General features: G+C 49.0%; 1 protein-coding gene across 4 annotated transcripts; it reads left to right on the forward strand.

The window, feature by feature from the left end:
* Positions 1 to 227: 227 nt before the first annotated feature.
* ST6GALNAC1 (ST6 N-acetylgalactosaminide alpha-2,6-sialyltransferase 1) lies at positions 228 to 19923 on the forward strand. Of its 4 annotated transcripts, XM_061392740.1 has the most exons (10): positions 229 to 359; positions 1736 to 2158; positions 15117 to 15816; positions 16726 to 16894; positions 17222 to 17393; positions 17606 to 17744; positions 18006 to 18109; positions 18290 to 18379; positions 18466 to 18565; positions 18828 to 19923. In XM_061392740.1, exons 2-10 carry the CDS (start codon positions 2028 to 2030, stop codon positions 19017 to 19019), a joined length of 1797 nt encoding a protein of 598 aa, XP_061248724.1. In that variant the 5' UTR covers positions 229 to 359; positions 1736 to 2027; the 3' UTR covers positions 19020 to 19923. The 4 variants fall into 4 exon arrangements, with proteins under 4 accessions (XP_061248723.1, XP_061248722.1, XP_061248721.1 ...); XM_061392739.1 differs by having other exon boundaries at positions 228 to 518; positions 668 to 2158; positions 17606 to 18109; XM_061392738.1 differs by having other exon boundaries at positions 228 to 518; positions 17606 to 18109.
* The last annotated feature ends 2424 nt before the right edge of the window (positions 19924 to 22347 follow it).

Genomic DNA, 22347 nt, shown 5'->3' on the forward strand with positions numbered 1-22347 from the left:
TTAATGTCCAAAACCTTTCTTAAATAGGAGAGAAAAAGGAGACTTTGCTGAGCACAAACATCATGATATTTGAAAAACTTTTGGCAAGCCAGTTTCCATGAAAATTCATACTTCTCTGCATCTCCCATTGGGCACAGAGAAGCACATTGGACTGGAATCTGAGAACCAGGAAGTGAGAACACCGAATGAACCCGCCCCTACCAACTGGCTTTAACTCTAGATTCAACCCACCCCTAAGGTGGTGAGAGAGACAGGCTGTGTACAGTAGCTCAGCTGGTGCCCAGGAGCTCAACTAGATCTCCACGCTCTGGGGATGCCAGAAAGAACACTAATAGCCAGTGCCTTCTGCAAAACACGAGGTGAGATGAAAGAGACACTGCATGTAGGCAAATCCACGGGGTGGGTAAGAAAGCCCCTTCCCGCTGTGCAGGGTGTTTGCCTGGCCTCGCAAACAGGCACCAGGATGTCGGGGGACTGCGTGTGCCAAGTACACAGGCGAACCCAGGGCCAAGTGTCAGGTAAGGCGAAGAGCCGTGGGCCGATATGGGTCTATAAAGAACATGTTTATTATGGAGTCGGTGTTTGAGCACTTACAGGTTAGGTGCGCAGAGACAGAGAGACAAGAGACAGGACCAGTACTAAGTGAATTTGCTCTCCTTGCTTCCAGGCCATCTGCTGGAATAGTGCGAGTTACAGTATCTTGTCTGTAGCTCTTCATCCTCCCCGGGGAAGGTGATCCAAGCATCTGCTGGCACATCACCTGGGTGAAAACCAAGAACTTTAGGTGAAGAATTGGACGCTGTGCATTCGGGGAGTGCACACCGTGATGACTAAGCAGGGAGCCTAGGTCCCAAGTTCTTCAAAGCCCTGTTGTCCCAAGCTCTACCTCTCCCACTCGACTGCGTGGTTCGACCTTACTGCCAGCAGTCATTTTAAAAATAGAAAAGCCACAGTACTTTAGGAAGGGCGGCATCTCTGAATTTTCTGTTTTCTACTCCTGATCTTGGTATTATTCCTCTGAATTGTACCTTTTCCCCAAGTGTCCTGTGTTTTTGTGCTTTTCATATCAAGGCACAGAGACGCTGCTGAGCAGTGAGTAAGTATACTGTTCAGTTGGATCCAGTCCCCCAAGACACTGGCTCACTCCATGATCTTGGGCAAGATGCCCCTGCACAAAGGCAGTTTCCTCGATCATAAAACGAGGTGGCTAATACAGTGTTCCGCTCCTGGGGTGGCTGCGAGGGTTGCATTCATGCATGCAAAGCTCACCACGTTGCATGAGAAGCAGTGAAAACCGAACAGAATGGCTGCACATCTGTGGTTCTCAACGTGGGCACACATCGGAATCACCTGGGGTAAAGAATGCCCATGCGTGGAAATTAGCCCTCCACGGAGATTCAGGCTTGACTCGTCAAGGTGCAGCCTGAGCATCAGGATGTTTTAAAGCTTCCCAGGTGATTCTAATGGGCACCCAAGACTGAGAGTCACCCTTCAAAATAACTCGGGAAACAAGATGTTCTGAGAGCTCCCATCCAAGGCTGCACAGTCTCTCAGAGGAAGATGGCTAGGGGGTGTCAAACCTAAATGCATACCCTGTGTTTTTCTTGTAAAACTCAGGTTGAAGATGGAGGCTGTGCAAGGCCCTTCCAGCCCAGGTACTTGTCCAGGGTCCCCCAGGGTTTGCGACCTGATGACAGTGAGGTTCCATGTAACGTGTGTGTGTTTCTCATTAAAGTTCCACATTCAGAAATTGGCTTCAGAGACAGCAGGAAAAGAAGGTGAACTTGTTTGCACAGAAGGAGTTTCTCTTCCTTCAAGCCACGCCAGCCTCTAGAGCCTTCATAAGGCAAAGAAGGCGGCTCCCTTCCCTGGCACACTCCGAAAGATTCTGCGTTCACCAGAGTGGCTCGTTTTTAAGACAAAAGGGTGCACACCCTGACCAGGAGATCTGAGCAGTTAAACTGTTTGCTGTCTACATCAGAGCCCCAGGACATGCAGAAATTCCCTGCAAGGCCGGACCCAGCAACATGAGACCTTGCCCAAGGAGACTCTGTCGTCTGGACCAAACTGTCCGGGGGCTTTTGCTTTTGGCTGTGCTCATCTTCTTCCTCTTCACCCTGCCCTCCTTTATTAAGGAACCTAACACAAAGCCTAGCAGGTAAGAGTCTGCCCTTTCCAAGTTCCCTGTGGCTTATTAGAAGAAACTGGAAAATGATAACCCGGGGAGAATGGGGAATATCTGAGACACCTCTGTGGTGACAGGTGTTGTCAGGGATCACAAAGGTTGTCAGGAATCATGGGCTATGAAGCCTGAAGGGGAGACCTGGGGGACATGGAGGTGGTATAACAGGAAAATGGGGGCCATGGGGCTTATACACAGAGGAGGTAGAGGCAGGAGTGGGACAAATATTGGTCTGGTCTCCAGAAGGCATAGGTGGAAAACTAGATTATTTTCCCCTCTAGGTCTGTGAGTAATAACCTCACAGACCTAGAGGTCTGTGGTTCATTATACGCCATTCTCTGTATACTGTGGTCTGTATACTGTATACGCCATTCTCTGTATACTGTGGTCTGTATACTGTATACCTAGAGGTCTGTGGCTCATTATACGCCATTCTCTGTATACTGTGGTCTGTATACTGTATACGCCATTCTCTGTATACTGTGGTCTGGGGTTCATTATACGCCATTCTCTGTATACTAAAGCAAATGATCTATCCCATGAATTCCATTAATTTCTTTATATATATATATATATATATTTCTTTCTTAAAAAAATAAAATGTTCATTTGTTTGGCCGCACGGAGTCTTAGTTGCAGCACATGAGGTATTTAGTTGAGGCATGTGGGATCTAGTTGCCTGAAAGTGGAAGTGTTAGTCGCTCAGTCATCTCCAACTCTTTGTGACCTCATGGACTATAGCCCACCTGGCTCCTCTGTCCATGGAATTCTCCAGGCAAGGATATGGAGTAGGTTGCGATTTCCTTCTGCAGCGTATCTTCCCAACCCAGGGATCAAACCTGGGTCTCCTGCATTTCAGTTAGATTCTTTACTGTTCCCTGACCAGGGATCAAACCTGGGCCCCCTACATTGGGAGCTTGGAGTTTTAGCCATTGGACCACCAGGGAAGTCTCCCATTAATTTCTAAATCGTGCAGTCTCTGAGATGTTTGTCAGTAAAATGAGACGTTGCTCACTTAGGGGGGCAGCTGAAATCCTGGGTCCCAAGTGAGTCCTTCAAAAGGACACTCTAGGCCATTTTTCTGATAAACACATCCCCTGCAGGGAGAGACCCCTACCTTTCCAGGTTCAGTGTATTTTGAGTGATTTTGTCTCACTACTCTTAGAATTTGAAAATAAAACATGCCCTCATGAAGTTTTAAAAGATACGCCAAGGCAAAGCAAGAACAAAGGTCTCCCTCTGATACCCCATCCCTCCCCAGTCTCCATGGGTAAACACCCTTGACACTTTGGTGTAGAAACAATTACCATGTTATTGTAGCTAACGCTTCTACAGTGCTCAGTATATGCCAGGCACGATTCTAGATGCTTCATGCGTGTTAACTTACAAATGCTTACGTGAGTATTCTGAGGCACAGAAGTTTAGACGAATGATCCAAGTTCATTCTGCTGGTGGCTGCAGGGCCAGCAACCAAACCCAGACGTTTTGGTTCCATAATCTGTGCTTTTTAACTTGTGTTAGACAAACCCTTACAACAGATGGATAAGTTGGTAGATAGGTAGGTGATACTCAGCAGTAAAGAATTCACCTGCCAATGCAGGAGACATGGGTTCAACTCCTGGGTTGAAGGAGAGAAGGAAACAGCAACCCACTCCAGTATTCTTGCCTGGGAAATCCCATGGACAGAGGAACTTGACAGGCTACAGTCCATCGGGTCTCCAAGAGTTAGGTATGACTTAGCGACTAAACAACAATACACAACAAAGGTAGGTGATAGGTAGGTGGATAAATAGACAGGTGGATGGATGGGTGGACGGACAGACAGACAGATAGGTATCACACTATCACACTATACACATTGGTTGACTTTTTTACTCAACTATATCACGGACCTCCTTCCATGTTGGCATATACAGGTCTATTCCCTTCCTTTCCATGGCTGCATAGCTTCTATGGAATGGATATAGCTCAGCCAACCCCATCTTTGGGCACTTGGGTTGCCACTCATTTTTCACAAACCTTTGGGCACTTATGTATTTCCGTAGGTAGATTTCTAGAGGTGGAATTGCCAACATAATGAATATGTTCACATTAAATGTCAGTGGAAGGGCTTCCCTGGTGGTCCAGTGGTTGAGATTTTACCTTCCCATGTTGGGGGGTGCAGGTTCAATCCCTGCTCAGGGAGCTAGGATCCCACATGCCTTGCAGCCAAAAAACCCAAAAATATAAAAAACAGAAACAATATCATAATAAATTCAATTAACACTTGAGAATGATGTACATTAAAAAAAAATCTTTAAAAAAAGTCAATGGACACCATCAAGTCATCCTCGGAAAAGCCTACACAAACAGGTGTGAAAGTTACTCTCTCTCCAACCTCTGAGGCAACGCTGGATCTTGTGAATGGTTTTCAAGTTTAATCATCTGATAAGTAAAAGCATGTTTCTCTTTTTAATTTGCATTTCTAGGGCTACTGGTGAATCTGAGGATCCTCTAAAGTTTATAAAGCATTTCATTGTATGAATACGCCACACATTATTTACTCATTCTCTTTTTGATGGACGTTTGGGTAGTTTCCAGTTCTGCCTATTATGAATCATGAGTAAACCTGCTGTGAACATTGTTGTGCAAACCTTTTTTTGTGTACATAGTTTTATTTCTCTTGGGTCAATATTTAGAGGTGGGATTGCTGTGTTATAAGGAAAGTATATGTTTAACTTTATTTATTTATACTTTTATTTATTTGGCTGCACGAGGTCTTACTTGCAGCTCGAGGGGTCTTTTTAATTGTGGCATATGAGATCTAGTTCCCTGACCAGGGATCAAACCCAGGCCCCCTGCACTGAGAGCATGGACCACCTGGACCACCAGGGAAGTCCCTGTGTTTAGTTTTAGAAGAAAAGTTATTGAGTTATTTCCAAAACAGTTTTGAATTTTTCTATGTCTCCTTTCGGGTTTCCCTGGTGGCTCAGTGGTAAAGAATCTGCCTGCCAAGCGGGAGGTGCGGGTTCAATCCCTAGGTCGGGAAGATCCCCTGGAGATGGAAATGGCAACAATCCAGTATTCTGGCCTCCGAAATCCCATGGACAGAGGACCATTTAAGAGATAGCAAGGGGCTGGACACGACTTAGCGACCAAACAACAGCGTTTCTCCCTTCAGTTTTGTCAGATCTTGTTTCGTGCCTTTTGACGCTCTCTTATTTGATGCACACGCATTTTCGATGGTCCTGACTTTGAAAGTGACTGTAAAGGTATTGAATCTGCCCACGATTTTAAGGGACAGGAAACAGGCCACATACTGAGATGTCTCGCCAAACTGTTTATATTCTTACATCCCAAGAGAGCAGAGACAGTGGGTGCCATAACAATAGTGGCCCCCGGAGGAGAAGATTTTGTGTCTGTCGAAAGGTTCAGAGAGAAGATGGCATCTAGGAGACAGAGAGGGCTTGCGTGAGTGCCTGGGGAAAGACGTGTGGCGAGCAAAGGATGAACAAGGGCACCAGCCTAAGTCCTAAATTAGTGTCCTCTCTGCTGACCCGAGAGCGAATCCACCTCAGGGACGTGAAGGCTTCCTCTGGGGAGCAGAGAAAGGGCATTTAGGAAGGTGGGACCCAGCGCTGCTGCAAAAGGCTTTCAGCCAGGGAGGCGGCCTCGCCTCGTGACAGCACTATTTTAAGACAGTGAGTTGGCCAGAGTGAACAGGACGGTTTAGAAGGAGGGAGTTGCCACCTTGGGTTGACCAGCAGTGGCGCCCAAGGGAGTTGGATGATTCCTCAGGCAGATTATTCTGGTGTGAAGGGAGGGGCTGGGGCCACCTTAGCCATTAAAACTCAAGGTGAGAAGGATCTGGACTAAGAGACAGTGGAACAGCAAGAAGGGGGAAATCAGGAGATATTCTGAAGGAGAGGAGGGAGAGAGAGGGAGAGGCAAAAGTGATGGGCAGTTTTGCAGTTTGACTGATCATGCCCTCCCTTCCTTGCAGAGCTGCCCGGGCAGAGGGTGGGAGCAAAATCAGACAGGGAAGGGAGATGCACAGTTCAGAACACACCTGTAGATCCCCATGGTTTATGAAGGTCATTATCGCATGGCTGAATGCTGATGCTGAAGCTGAAACTCCTTTGGCCACCTGATGCAAAGAACTGACTCATTGGAATAGACCCTGATGCTGGGAAAGATTGAAGGCAGGAGAGGAAGGGGACGACAGAGGATGAGATGGTTGGATGGCGTCACTGACTCGATGGACATGAGTTTGAGTGAGCTCGGGGAGTTGGTGATGGACAGGGAGGCCTGGCGTGCTGCAGGCCATGGGGTCGCAAAGAGTCAGACATGACTGAGCGACTGAACTGAACTGAACTGATCACATTGATGTTTATACTTTGTGGCTTGCCATGGCCATTTGAGAGTCGGAGAAGATTTTCAGGTCTTAATCTGTGCTCCGGGGGCCTTTCCATGTGTTTTTCCTTCTTCTTCTTCTTCTTTTTAAAAAACATTTATTTGTTTTTTATTTTATTTATTTGGCTTCACTGGGTCTTTGTCATACCATTCAGGATCTAGTTCCCTGAGCAGGGATCAAACCTAAGCCTCTTGCATTGGGAGCTCAAAGTCTTAGCCACCCTGGAACACCGGAAAAGTCCCTCCACGTGTTATTTCTGATCTTTACAATTGCAGTTCAAGATTAGTATTTTTATTCTTTCACAAAAAAATGGAGATTACGAGGCTCAAAAACGTTAAGGGGAATTCCAAAGAACCGGAAGTAGCAAAACGGATATTTGAATTTTGAGGATTTGAGCTCCAAATCCTGGGCTTCTCCACTACCTCCTATGTGTTGACTCTTAAGAGGTTTAAAGTCCAAGAGAGGACTTCCCTGATGGTCCAGTGCTTAAGAATCTGCCTGGCAGTGCAGGGGACACGAGTTTGATCCCTGGTCCAGGAAGATCCCACATGCTGTGGGGCAGCTAAGTCCATGCACCACAAGTACCAAGCCCGTGTGCCTAGAGCCCATGCTCTGCAACAAGAGAAGCCACGGCAATGAGAAGCCTACACATCGTAACTAGAGGATAACCTCTCTCACCACAACTACAGAAAGCCTGGGTGTAGCAATGAAGACCCAGTGCAGCCAAAAATAAAGAAATAAATGGATTTTTTTTTTTAAGTCCAAAGGAGGAGAGAGACATACACAAAGCAAAAGAACTCAGGTGATATTATTAGTAGTGATAATGTCCCCAGTACAGTCAAGTGAGACAGATGCTACCAGAGCACACAGAGAAGTGTCATCTAAACCAGGCAGATGGGGGGGAGGCCAAGGAGAGCACGGTGGAGACGGGAGCGCCTGCAAGGTGCCTGACAGCGGGTGACATTTCAGCAAGCAGGAACACCGTAAGCAAGGAGGAAGTAGCGTAGGCAATGGCGCAGAAAGGAGCAAAGGATGATTTCAGGAATGGGAGACTGACAGATGGGTCATTTAATAAGCACTGATAAGGTGTTCACTGTGTACCAGGCAGTGGTCTCAGAGTTATGATTACTAATCACGTGTCAAGCCAGAGAGTAGATACTGTTAGCATCATCAACTCCTTTATAGATGAGAGAGATTAGATCACTTGTCCAAGGACACCCTTGTCACTGATGTTCAAACCCAGACAGGCTGGCCCCAGTGTCCCAGCATCGCACCACCCTCCACGTCTCTCCATCACATCCATCCTGATGTCATAAGCCCTAAATGTGTCTTTTTCTGCCAGACTATGAATTTCTTGTGGGTAAGAACTGTCTTATTCATCTCCATTTCTCCAATAATTTGAGCAGGTCCCAGACAATGTACATATGTATCACAGTGTCAGCGCTTACTAATGAAAGAATGAATGTGACCTTAAATAACTTTGTTCTGTAGCTATTAAGAATTTTAGGACTTCCCTGGTGGTCCAGTGGTTCCGATTCCAGGCTCCCAATGCAGGGGTCCTGGGTTCCATCCCTGGTCCAGGAACTAGATCCCACATACCACAACTAAGATTGAAGATCCCACACGTTGAAACTAAGACCCGGTGCAGCAGAAAATTATTAATACATTTTCTGTTTTCTTTTTAAAGAAATTTTAGAGTGAGGGAGTAGCTTGATTAAATGTATGCTTTACACAGGTTACTCTGTCAATAGAGTGTAGGCTGGGTAGACGGCCAGGCACAGTGAGGCTTTTATTTGTTTGTTCATTTTTAGGCGGTGCCGCATGGCTTCCAGGATCTTAGTTCCCTGATCCAGACTGAATCCTGGTCCGGGCAGTGAAAGTGATGAGTCCTAACCACTGAGCTGCCAGGGAACTCCCTGGGGCACAGAAAGTTTTAAGGAGACAGGTTAGAGGGCCAATGCAGTGGTTTAAGATAGAGTCCTTGGGGCCTGGGGCGAGGAGGTTATGATGACAGCAGGACCCAAAATAAAAGACTGAGAAGAAGTTCAATCAGCTGGATTTGGTGACAGATATGATGGTGGGGGCAGTGGTGATAAGGGTTTTAAGACAATTCTGTGATTTCGAACCTAGGTTATTGGTCCACCTCTCATATCCTTCTAAGACAAACACAAGCGCACCAACCTGACGAAAGTTTCGGTGCCAATCTCCAACTTGCTCTCTGATATGTAAAGACCAGGTCTCTGTCTGCTTGGCTTCCCTAGTCTGGAATAAATGTATCCTAGAAGATGCTATGCCTTGTTTTGGCTTCAGAGATGATCATGAAGAGTGAGCTGGGAATCAGACCTATGGATTCTGTTTCGTTGATTTGGTTATTGTTTTGAATTTTATATATTTAGTTGGCTGTGCTGGGTCTTAGTCATGGCATGGGAGATCTAGTTCTCTGACCAGGTGTCGACCTTGGGCCCTCTGCACTGGGAATGCAGAGTCTTAGCTACTAGACCACCAGAGAAGTCCCCTGGTTTCTGTTTGGTGTTGTATTTTGCTTTGGTGTAAGAACCAAACTGTGTTTTCTATAACCTTCTGGTTTCTGATTCTGGACCCCTAGCTAGAATCAGAAAAACTTAACCTCAGCCATTCTTACTCCTCTATCCCATCCCCAGAAGGGCATCAAGGGCTTTGGGATGTCTGATATGCTGCCAAGGCCCAGGAGAGGGCAGCTGATTCTTAGCCATCAGCTTGCCGAAAGATATCCATCATCACTACCTCTTGGCTCTTCTGTGTCACCTGTGAATGTTCTGTGATGTGGTTTCTATCTTCCCAGTTTCTACATGCAGTCAGTTCCTTTCAGGGGTCTTAAGAGACCCTTGTAACGCTACCAGGAAGTAGGAGCCCTCTAATCTTGGGTCCTTAGAGCCCTCCCTTCTCTCCCGCCTCCTTTCAATCCTCCTCCCAGAGTAAATATTTCTAGGGAGGGGATGATGGCATAGGAACTAGAAAGGTCCCTCTCCAAGATATTTACCTATTTCCCCAAATCTTCTCCCCATTTGAGGGCTTAGGTATTTGGAGGGGAAAAGCCAGAAGGTCTTGCAGGGTATTCTTTATTTTCCAGCTCTTGTCTGCACATGTGTCCGTGGGGACAATGAACGTGGAGCTGACCATTAGCTGCTGGTGGTGGGTGGGAGGCAGGCACCAATGGGAAAGGGAGAAAACACAGGGAGGAAAACAACCAAATAACATTCCAGGATATTATACAGCTACATTTGTGAGTATAATAGGCAAAGAAAAGGGATCTGGATGTTCATGCCCTCAGGGGTCAACAGTAGGTTCTTTGAGAAAGTATAATCACAAGTTCACATCCTTTTGTGCTGAAATTCATTTTCTGCTTTTTCAGTAAAGAGCACGCATTGCTTTAGTAAATTGAAAAATAATTCAGAAAACTTGCAAAGAAAGAGGAGCAAAAGTTTAGGTATCACTGTGGATTGAAGTGTCCCCCTCAAACAGAACATGCCCTAAGCTGTGTGCCCACTGTCTTCCACATAATAACACGTTATTGCATCAACTTACACTCATGTCTGTTCCCCCTGTTGGTTCGTGAGCCTCTTAAGAGCAACGACTATAGCTTTTTTTTATCTCTCATTCCTAACAGATAACTCCAAAAGCCTGGCCTATAATTACTGCTTAATAAATATTGCATTGTGTTTTCAAATTCTCAATAGGATGTCTCATTTGATTCTAAGTTTTCTCTTTAATTTTTTTAGTTTTACTGAGTAACATGCAAATGTTTCAGTGAAATAAGGAAGCTTATATCAAAACACAGTCATCCCCAGGACTTCCCTGGGCCCCCACTTCCTCTGCAGGAAGTATGGGTTCAACCCCTGATCAGGGAACTAAGATTCCTCATGCTATGGGGAATGGCCAAAAAATAAATGAAATAACCAATAAATATAATAATATAACTGTCCCCATGTCTTCTCCCTGCTCCAGGATTCTGATTTCCAAGGTGATTACTTCAACCCCCTTGGATTTTTTTTTGGTAATCTACTGCTCTATTTATAACATGCCCACCTGCTATTTCTTGATTTCTCAGTTAAGTGGTTAAGGGCCATCAAGGAAATATTATTTACCCATGGCCTTGAAGCCTGTCACCCCTATAGATTTTCATCTCTGGATGCATGAACCCAAACAGGGGCTGTGGGCATCTCTAACTGTCGCCATAGGGTCAGCACCTGACCCAATTTGACATGCCTGTATTTGTATAACAGCATTGTTGGAAATGGTCTTCTCCAGTGGCTCAGCAGGTGAAGAATCTGCCTGCCAATGCAGGAAACATGGGTTTGATCCCGGGTCAGCAAAATCCCCTGGAGGAGGAAATGACAACCCAATCCAGCATTCTTGCCTGGAGAATCCCATGGACAGAGAAGCCTAGCAGACTACAGTCCATGAGGTCACAAGAGTCGAACACCACTTGGCAACTAAGTACACACACATTGTTCGAAATGCCATTTCTATACTGGCTTTTACATCCTTACAACCATTTTATAAGGCAGGTTTTAAGATTCTCACAATGGATAAGAAAACAGAGGCTCACAGGGTCCTGTGACTTGCCTGAGATTACACAGCTGGCTAGTTAGAGGCGGGGCTGGGCTAGAATTCAGGCTACTTTCCACCCACCTGGGCTCCATTGCCCATTTGCCAAGTGCCAGGAAGTCAGTGTTCTCTCAAGTTCAACCCAAAAACATGTCCAGTGGAGCCTAAGAGGTTAAGTCACGGGGAGGTGACAACCACCACACACCAGATGGCCACCCTTCATGTCACCTTGCAGGAGACTGGCTCAACTTGCTTTCAGAGCTCCCTGTGTCACCAGGAAGGAGAAATCATAAAACCCTGATCAAGTTACTGAATACTGCCAAGGTTGTTGGGTTCTGCAGATTCCAGGGAGCTCTCCCAGCCACGAGGGGGAGCAGAAGGCAGGGTTGGGGCAGGCTGCCCACGCTCTCTATTCCTATACGCCTCGCCTCTCTCCCCTCTCCCTGTAGAAGGCTCTGGGGAGAGGGCAGGGGAGGAGAAGAATGTTATTTTTAACCCTAAGGTCAGTATTTTAAAATGCTAGAATAAAAATATCAACTGAACTTGGGATAATCTGTGAAACAAACTTTATTCTCAAGTGTGATTTTTTTCCCAGAGAGGAAGATCTAGGTACAAGATACAGGTGCTTTAAAAAATGGACTTGGCTTTAGGGACTTCCCTGGTGGTCCATTGGTTAAGAATCTGCCTTCTAGTTTAGGGAATGCAGGTTCGATCCCTGGGCAGGGAACCAAGATCCCACATGCCACAGAGTAACTAAGCCTACCTACCACAATTACTGAACCTGTGCTCTCTAGAGCCTGCGCACCATAACAAGAGAAGCCCGGGTGTCAGAACTAGAGAAAGCCCACAGGCTGCAATGCAGAAGCCGGGCAGGCAAAATTTAAAAAAAAAAAAAGGACTTTTTTTAAAACACCCCTGGTTCTCAACTGGGAGCTTCTAGGCGCTGGGCTACACAGGTCATTCTGTATCTGTGGCTCTTGATCTGTAACTTTTGCCACTTCTTTGTTCCCAGGTCCTCCCCAGGTGATGTGCTGTTGTTTCGCTTCATTTATGGAATAGAGCTATGTGATCCCTGCTGGAGATATACTTAGTTCATGTTTATTGTTGTTGTTTGTTGTTCAGTCACTAAGTCATGTTCGACTCTCTGTGACCTCGGGGACTACAGCATGCCAGGCTCCTCTGTCTGCCACTATCTCCCAGGAGTTTGCTTAAATTCATGTCCACGAGTCGGTGATGCTATCTAACCATCTCATTCTCTGCCACCCACTTCTCCTTTTGCCTTCAATCTTTCCTAGCATCAGGGTCTTTTCCAATGAGCTGGCTCTTCACATCAGGTGGCCCAAGGATTGGAGCTTCAACTTCAGCATCAGTCCTTCCGATGAATATTCAGGGTTGATTTCCTTTAGGATGGACTGGTTTGATCTCCTTGCAGTCCAAGGGACTCTCAAGAGTCTTCTCCAACTCCACAGTTTGAAAGCATCAACTCTTTGGCATTCAGCCTTCTTTATGGTCCAGCTCTCACGTCTGTACATGACTACCAGAAAAATCATAGCTTTCATATATATATGTATAAATTTTTTAGTTGACCAAAAAGTTAATTCGGGTTTTTCCACATAGTGTTACAGGAAAAAAAAAATATATATATATATACATATATATATATAATTTAATATACTTATATTTTTATTTTATATATGTGTATATATGTGTGTGTATATATATATATATATATATGTTTTGCTTTTTTTGGCTGTGGGATCTTAGTTCCCTGACCAAGAATTGAGCCCACATCCCCTTCATTGAAACTGTGAAATCTTAACTACTGGGAAGTAGTTAACAACCTGGGAAGTCTCTATTTATTTTTTTAAGAGCAAATTTGTATATATTTACCTCCAAAGTAGATCAGAATTATAGTATCAAATGGCTTTTTGCTTGAGTGAATCGGTTCGCCTATTCCTCTGAATGCGAGTCATTTAATAGAACCAATGCTCCCCTCTACACCCGCCCCACCGCAGCCTAGCGAACAGAGTACAAGTTCAGGAGCACCCAGGGTCTGGACAAGACGGATGCAGGGCTCTCGGCATGTGGATGGAAGCAACTTGAGTATTCAGTAAATTCCGTCCATGACCTTTAGAAAATCGCAATATAAACCCTCATATCCCAGGCAATCACATATGTGCCTAATCATTGGGAGTTGAAGTTTAATCACATAATTTATGTGACCCACTACCTGGGTCATTGCTGCCACTTTCTCAAAAGTGTAAACACATCATGTCTCATGTCTACTGCATTGGCAGGCAGCTTCTTTACCACTAGCACCAGCTGGGACAGACAAATGATTCAAGTCTAAATTCCTCATACACTGCAAATAATGATCTGGTCCTGCCTGCCTGTTTGGGAGCATCTCCTGCTGGACAAGCCCCGATCCCCACTCTTTTATATGTGTGTATATATACTTTTACTTATTTATTTTTGGCTGTGTGGGATCTTCGTTGCTGCGCAAGCTTCTCTGTAGCTGTGGAGGCCGGGACCTGTTTGCTGCAGTGTGCGGGCTTCTCGTTGCGATGGCTTCTCTCGCGCAGCGTGGGCTGTAGGGCTCCCAGACTTCAGCAGTTTCGGTTTCCCAGGCTCTATAGTTTCGGTGCACGGGCTTAGTTGCTCCGAGGCCTGTGTGATCTTCCTGGACCAGGGATTGAACCCCGTGTCTCCTGCACTGGCAGGTGGGTTCCTTACCACTGAGCCCCCAGGGAAGACCCCCACCCCAAGTTTCCTTTTTTTTAAATTATGTATTTATTTATTTTTGCTGCGCCAGCTCTCAGTTGCAGCGTGTGGGATCTAGTTCCCTGACCAGGGATGGAACCCGGGCCCCCTGCACTGGGAGAGTGGAGTCTTTGCCACTGGACTACCAGGGAAGTCTCCCAACACCACAACTTTTCACGCTTCTGGGACTGAAATTTCCTCCCCCCACTCCTAATCCTCTTCAGAGGGGAGCTCCTCCAGGAAGTCCTCCTAGCTTCCACGTGGGAAGCATGCCTTTCGTCCGTCATCTCTAACACACGTCTCACAGTCTGTGGGTTCTTAGGTCCCCAACCAGGGACTGGACTCGGGCTGCGGCAGTGAAAGGGCCGAGTCCTAACCACTGGGCCTTCAGGGAATTCTCAACAGTTTGCTTTTAAGCAGTGTTGGACTGATGATAGGATAAGAAGCACATCTTTAAGGCGGATCTGTCAAAATCAAGCTTGGCAGCTATAGTCTTAACAGGCACGCATCTTTCCCATGTCCTTGTGGACAAAGATACCTTTGTTACCTACGCTGTTTTTTAAGGTCCACTGAGTCACAAGATATTAGGTGGCAGGACTAGGTTCACACAAACTCATTGTTAGACTCACAATTGGGAACACAGAGGATGCTGGAGCCGCAAGGAGTGAGCCCGGGAAGCTGGGGGTGCAGCATGGAGACATGAGTGGGTCAGCTCTGCCCTTGGCCTCCAGTTCCAGCTCCCCAGCCTCGGTACCGCCACTTAGGTTTCTTTACCAGTCCAAAGTGGTTTCCCAGGCGGCATTAGTGGTAAAGAACCCCCTTGCCAATGCAGGAGATGTAAGAGACGTGGGTTCGATCCCTGAGTGGGGAAGATCTCCTGGAGGAGGGCATGGCAACCCACTCCAGTATTCTTGCCTGGAGAATCCTATGGACAGAGGAGCCTAGTGGGCTGCAGTCCACAGGATCGTGAAGAGTTGGATATGACTGAAGGGACTTAGCACGCACGCACCGGTCAGAAGTAAGTGTCCAGATCCAGTGCCGGCAGGGGCCGCTTGGGAAGCAGCCAGCACAGCCCCTCCCCTCACCTCTCCTGAAGACTGGTTTGAAGTCCACTTGAGACACAAAAATGAATGCTAGTTACACTCCTCAAGTCTCTACAACCTTAGCCTTCATCCAAAGTCATCTCTTTCTCTAGGAATGAGCATCAACAGAACATTAAGGAAAGGTCCCCGGAGTTACTGCAAAATGCTACGTCTCAGGCACCCACCCCGAGAAGGAGGGCGACCACCCATGTGGAGTCAGTACAGGGGACCCGCACTCGGGACACACACCCCAAGGCCACAACCCTCACGGCGGACCAGCGCAGAAGAGTGCAGACCAGCAAGGCCCGTGCCGAGGAGCCGGGCAGAGTGCCTACCCCCATCGGAAAGGCAGCACCGCAGACGCAGGCGAGCAAGGACACCCGGGCGGACACGCTGCCCCCGATGGCTGGAGGTGGGGGGGTGGCCTCCAGCAGGACCAAGGCGCCATCACTGAACAGTCAGAACCCAAGGATGACCAAAGGATCTGGGGACCAGAAGGCAAGGCCCACAGGCCCCGGAGCGGTGCCCACAAAGCTGCGGGACAGCCCGGCAACTGCAGCTAAGACCCTCCTTCCAAAACACCGGGCCGGGGCGCAGACCCCTGGGGGAGGGGGACAGGAGGGGAAGAGAGCCAGAGGAGCCAGCCCAGCAGCCGCCCCCTCCCAGGACAGAGCCCAGCCCACCCGGTCCTCGGCCCCTCTCCAGAGCCCTGCCACCCAGAGAAGCCAGAAGCTGAAGGCCACCAACTTCAAGTCTGAGCCCCAGTGGGATTTTGAGGACGAATACAGTCTGGAGGTCGGCGGCCTGCAGACGGTGAGTTTTTCCTCTTCTCCAGAGCCCTGAGGCTGGCCCCCTCCCTTCCCTCCCAGGCTCTGCTCCTAAGCTCTGCTTTCCCCCGCTGCTGCTGCTGCTGCTAAGTCACTTCAGTCGTGTCCGACTCTGTGCGACCCCATAGACGGCAGCCCACCAGGCTCCCCTGTCCCTGGGATTCTCCAGGCAAGAACACTGGAGTGGGGTGCCATTTCCTCCTCCAATGCATGAAAGTGAAAAGTGAAAGTGAAGTCGCTCAGTCATATCCGACTCTTAGCGACCCCATGGACTGCAGCCTACCAGGGTCCTCCATCCATAGGATTTTCCAGGCAAGAGTACTGGAGTGGGGTGCCATTGCCTTCTCCGCTGCTCTCCCCTACCCAGCCCCTTTCCCACACAGCTCATCCAGGTGAGGGTGTGATCCAAGGGCCCGCCCTGGTCCCCAGGAGACCCAGAGGCTCCTCAGAAAGTGTGAAAGAGTGTGACCTCAGCAGGGGGAGAGGCAGGACTGGGCAGGAACCAAGGGACAAGAACGCCCCAACCTGGTGCCCAGCCCTGTCCTTCCCACAGAGATAATTCCAAGACCCTCCCTCTTTTCCAGCCCTAATGAAAGCAGCCTGGGCCCCCAGCCACGGGAGGGGAGACCGGACATTTGCACGCATAACTACAACCACGCACAGTACATGAGACCCATAGCATACATCCTGCCCATGGTGGGCCTGGGTGATCAATGACCAGGGGGCCCAGAAGGCTCTGGGGGTAGGATGGAAGATGTAGCGGAGGTGGAGCCTTTCCAGCTTTGAGGTCTGGTTTCTGCTCCCACACCCACCTCCCCCAAGTCCCAGCACCCCATCCCCTGCCCCACGGCTTCCCTGGCCCCTCTCCCGGCCTGACCCATCCTCTGGCTTGCAGACCTGCCCTGACTCGGTGAAGATCAAAGCCTCCAAGTCACCCTGGCTCCGGACTCTCTTTCTGCCCAACCTCACCCTCTTTCTGGACTCCGGACACTTCAACCAGAGCGAGTGGGACCGCCTGGAGCACTTCGCTCCGCCCTTCGGCTTCATGGAGCTCAATTTCTCCTGTGAGTCCTCGTCCAAGGGGCCTGGGTGTGCGCTAGGCCACAGCAGGGGGCCATGCTTCTTTAAAAAATATTTTTAAAATATTTTTTGGCCATGCTGTGCGGCATATAGTCTTAGTTCCCTGACCAGGGACTGAATCCTCAGCCCCTGCATTGGGAGCGCAGAGTCTTAACCACTGGACCATAAGGAAAGTCCCAGAGGGCCATGCTTTTTTGCTTCCGGCCCACCTCTCCCCTGCGGGCAGCCAGCCCTGGGAGAAAGGCCGGCCGGGCGGCCCCCTGGCCCTGGCTGGGCTCTGAGTGGAATCCCCCCGGCCCCCCACATTTCAGTGGTGCAGAAGGTCGTGGCACGCTTCCCCCCGGTGCCCCAGCAGCAGCTGCTCCTGGCCAGCCTCCCCACCGGGAGCTCCCGGTGCATCAGCTGTGCCGTGGTGGGCAACGGGGGCATCCTGAACAACTCCCACGTGGGCCCAGAGATAGACAGCCACGACTACGTGTTCCGGTGAGCCTGCACCTGCCCCAACCCCCACCCTTCTCCTGCAGAGCAGGGCTCTTCCGGGAGATCTCAGAGGGTGCTCCCTGCCTGGATCCAGAAGCTGTGGAGGAAGGTCCTGGGCTGGCTAGTGCCACCCCCCCATCCCTTCTTCCTTCCCCGACCATCTCCATGCATCATCCGGAAGCCCTCATGTGCTCCGATTTTGTCTTTCGGGCTAGGCTGAGTGGAGCCATCATTAAAGGCTATGAACACGATGTGGGTACTCGGACCTCCTTCTACGGCTTTACCGCCTTCTCTCTGACCCAGTCACTCCTTATACTGGGCAGTCGGGGTTTCCCGCACGCGCCTCTGGGGCAGGTGAGCAAAGAGGAGCGGGTCTGGCCACCCACAGACTTTGGATACGGGAGGATGCAGGTGAGACAGGGAGACGGACAGGGAGACCGGGAGCATTCTGAGTCTAGAGCCTGTTGTCGGTACAGTCTCCGGGCATGTGAGGGGCAAGGGCGGGGAGGGCAGCCATGCCAGACTGGAGGAGAGCAAGCAGGCGGTCTGGAGTCAAAGTCAGGCCACCCCACTGAAGGCAGGACTCCTGGACCACACACTGTCCTTGGTCCTCAGGACGTCCGCTACCTGCACTTCCTGGAAGGCACCCGGGACTATGAGTGGCTGGAAGCACTGCTTCTGAATCGGACCTTGACATCAAGGAACCTTTCCTGGTTCAGGTACCCACCGCCCCCTCCCCTCACCCACAGACAAGCTGTGGAGGGGGCAGCCGTGAAGGGCTGGACAGGTGGGGACAGTCTGAGCTCTCACCTGGAGATGGGGGACCAATCACGCCCACGATCCTGCTTTGGCCCTCCCCCGGAGAGGTAAGAGAATGAAGGACCCATTCCTGCCCACAGGCGCAGACCCCAGGAGGCCTTCCAGGAAGCCTTGCAACTGGACAGATACCTGTTGCTGCACCCAGACCTGCTCCGATACATGAAGAACAGGTGAGAGCAGGAAGCCCGTGGAAGGGGCCGAGTCCCTCTCATCCTGGCGAGCCTCTTGACAGCTGGGGGGCTGGGCTCTCTCACAGATTCCTGAGGTCTAAGACTCTGAACACTGCCCACTGGAGAATATACCGGCCCACCACGGGGGCCCTTCTGCTGCTCACTGCCCTCCAGCTCTGTGACCAGGTGAGGCCCTGCTTCTGGAGCCTGCGGATCTGGAGAAACAGCGCTGGGGTAGCCCTGGGCCTGTTCAGCAAAGGATGATGGCTGGGGGGCGGGGGGTGTTGGAGGGGTGGACACATGCCTGTGTGCAAGCATGCGTCCAGGGGTCCTGCACCCAGACCCCCAGGGATAGAACCAGGGCACAGGGCCCCTGCCCCCAACACACACAGAGAAGAAGCCCAAGAGACACACTCGCAGGCCTTATTTCTCCTCTGCCTGCCTGTAGGTGAGTGCCTACGGGTTCATCACTGAGGGCCACGAACGCTTCTCTGACCACTACTACGATAAGTCCTGGAAACGAACGATCTTTTACACCAACCATGACTTCAAGTTGGAGAGGACGCTCTGGAAGCGGCTACATGATGAAGGTATTATCCGGCTGTACCAACGTCCTATAACTTCCAAACCGACCATCTGAAGGGAGCCTGGGCTACCGAAGTCCCTTCAGCTATTCTAAGGCTCAGAGCACAGTGGGAGACCAGAGACTCGTCTGCCATCTTCCCAGCGCCTGCACCAGGCTCTGAGCCCCTCCAGACTTCGGGGGTAGAGGTCTACCGAACTAGTGCAGAGGAGGGGACACCCTCAAGATGGCAAATGATGGACTGAGGTTTCGGAGACCTTGGAAAAATTTCTGCAGAGTCTGTTCCGTGGAAGTGGGGACTCAATTTTTGAGACCAAGGGGACTTCCCTGGTGGCTCAGACGTTAAAGAATCTGCCTGCAATGCAGGAGACCTGGATTCAATCCCTCGGTCAGGATGAACGCCTGGAAAAGGGCATGGCAACCCACTCCAGTATTCTTGCCTAGAGAATCCCATGGACAGAGGAGCCTGGCGGGCTACAGTCCATGGGGTTGCAAATAGCTGGATATGACTTAGTGACTAACACTTTCACATTTTCACTGTTCAAAAGCGAGTTGGCATAGAAGGAGGAGTCTGAACTTATGGAGATATGTAGATTTGGGATTGAATTACAAATCTTCCACTTAGCAGCTGTGAAATCTTGAAGGCATGATTGTATTTCACTCTAGACTATCTGGTGGACCCTTCCAGGGGTTATCTGATTCTAACAGAAGGTCTGCAAACTTTCCTTATCTTTGAGCTACTTGACAACTCTCTGGGTTGTAGAAAACTGATAGTAATAAAAATGATTTCTGTCTGAATGAAAAATGGGTATAGTGATCAGTCTTGTTCCTATTATCAAATTAATTTTAGTATTCCAGACTGCCGATGTATGTGTCCAGACTTTGGGCTCTTTTTTGAACCAGTTTTTACCAGTTCCTTCACTAATTAATGAGTTAAATAAATATCTCTGATATGTGTTCATTTTGTATTTGTATAAGAATCACAATTTTATCCCTAAAAAAAAGAAAAATCATCCTTGGGACTTCCCTGGTGGTCCAGATGTTAAGAATCTGCCCTGCAATGCAGGGGACGCAGGTTCCATCCCTGATCGGGGAACCAAGGTCCCACATGCCGTGGGACAACTAAGCCCACGTGCCACAAATTCTGAGCCCATGCACCTCAATCAGAGAGCCAGTGAGCCACGAGGTGCGGAGCCCACAGGCTGTGGAGCCCACGAGCCACAGCTAGAGAGAAGCCTACAGGCCGAAACAGAGAGTTGGAGAGCTGCAACGAAGACCCAGTGCAGCCAAAAATAAATGATCAATATTTTTTAAAAAGTCATCCTTTAACGTTTCCTTAGGCCGTTGTTTTCTAATCTGTAAAATGACTTTTGTTGTTGTTGTCCAGTTGCTAAGTTATGTCTGACTCTTTTTGACCCCGTGAACTGCAGCACACCAGGATTCCCTGTCCTTCCCTGTCTCCCAGAGTTGGCTCAAACTCACATCCACTGAGTCCGTGATGCTATCTAACCATCTCATCCTCTGTCACCCCCTTCTCCTCTTGCCCTTGATCTTTCCTAGCATCAGGGTCTTTTCCAATGAGTCGGTTCTTCACATCAGGTGGCCAAATTATTGGAGCATCAGCTTCAGCATCAGTCCTTCTAATGAATATCCAGGGTTGACTTCCTTTAGGATTGACTGGTTTGGGAGTGTCCATTTCACAAGAATTTTTAAAATCACTGATGCAACAAGGCAACAAGGCACTTGTTTTCCTTCTCCTTTCGTTTTTATTAATCCTCCCATCCATCTGCATTTTCTAAAACTCCAGGAAGAGAATTTAGACTAAGCTGAAGACACTTCATGCAAAGAGTTGACTCATTGGAAAAGATTCTGATGCTGGGAGGGATTGGGGGCAGGAGGAGAAGGGGACGACAGAGGATGAGATGGCTGGATGGCATCACTGACTCGATGGACATGAGTCTGGGTGAACTCCGGGAGTTGGTGATGGACAGGGAGGCCCGGCGTCCTGCGATTCACGGGGTCGCAAAGAGTCGGACACGACTGAGCGAATGAACTGAACTGAACTGAACTGAACTGAAGTGTCTTCTTACCTCTTTGAGCTCTGTCTCCAGGATTTGAACTCTGAAGCCCAGAAGAACTTGGGCAGGCAGCAGAGTAGGGGAGTGAGGGGGTAGGGAGTTGGGGGTAGGGGACTGGGGGCAGGGGTCGGGTGGGCGGGTATTGTGAAGCAAGCTCCCTTTCAGACTTAATTCTCAGGTTCCAAAGCTAATTAATACCAGTGCTGCTGATTTGCTCAGTCGTGGCCGACTCTTTGCGACCCCATGGACTGTAGCCCGCCAGGTTCCTCTGTCCATGGAATTTTCCAGGCAAGAATACTGGAGTGGGTTGCCATTTCCTTCTCCAGGGGGTTAATACCAGTAGGTCCCGAGTTGCTTTGCTCAAGGGTGCAGTACCAGCTCTGGGCGGCAGGTGGCGGCATCTCTACGCCCCCTTCTCGGTGGTGCTGCTGCTGCTGCTAAGTCACCTCAGTCGTGTCTGACTCTGTGTGACCCCATAGAGGCAGCCCACCAGGCTGCCCCGTCCCTGAGATTCTCCAGGCAAGAACACTGGAGTACCCAGACTTTATTAGGTTTTCCTAACTATTCCTGCGGGGCTTCCCTGATAGCTCAGTTGGTAAAGAATCCACCTGCAATGCAGGAGACCCCTATCTACCTGTTAGTTTGTTCTTTCATATGAATTTCAGTATCTGTTTAGAATCATATGCCATCAGTAGAGGACGTTCAAATCTGCCTCCTCAAATTTAAATTTGGGCTACCCAAATATAAAGACTGAGTCTCATGTGAAAAAGTGCAATGGCTCCGTTGTGCCCAGCTCTTCACGATCCCATGGACTGTAGCCCACCAGGCTCCTCTGTCCATGGGATTTTCCAGGCAAAGATACTGGAGTGGGTACCCATTTCCTTCTCCAGGGGATCTTCCTGACCCAAGGATTGAACCCAGGTCTCCTGCATGGCAGGCAGATTCTTTACTGACTGAACTACCAGGGAATCCTTATCTGGGTCCAAATTGGATGGTGAAGGACTGGGAAGTCTGGTGTGTCCATGGGGTTGCAGAGTCCAACACCACTTAGCGACTGAACAACAACACAAATTTGCATAAACTGTAGGATTAACTCACCCTGAGTGAATTAGAAAAGAGAAATCAAAGGCATAAGTGCAGATGATATGATAGAATAAATATACTATATAATATTGATATAGTAAAATATAGAGATAAAAAATTAATGGACAGAAACCAGTAGTCGTCATAAACATAAACAATAACCACGGAGATATAATGTAGAGAAAACCCCTTCATAGCAGCCAAGAAGATAACATACTTGGTAA

The sequence above is a fragment of the Bos javanicus genome, chromosome 19 (assembly GCF_032452875.1).
Source record: "Bos javanicus breed banteng chromosome 19, ARS-OSU_banteng_1.0, whole genome shotgun sequence".
Taxonomy (NCBI): domain Eukaryota; kingdom Metazoa; phylum Chordata; class Mammalia; order Artiodactyla; family Bovidae; genus Bos; species Bos javanicus.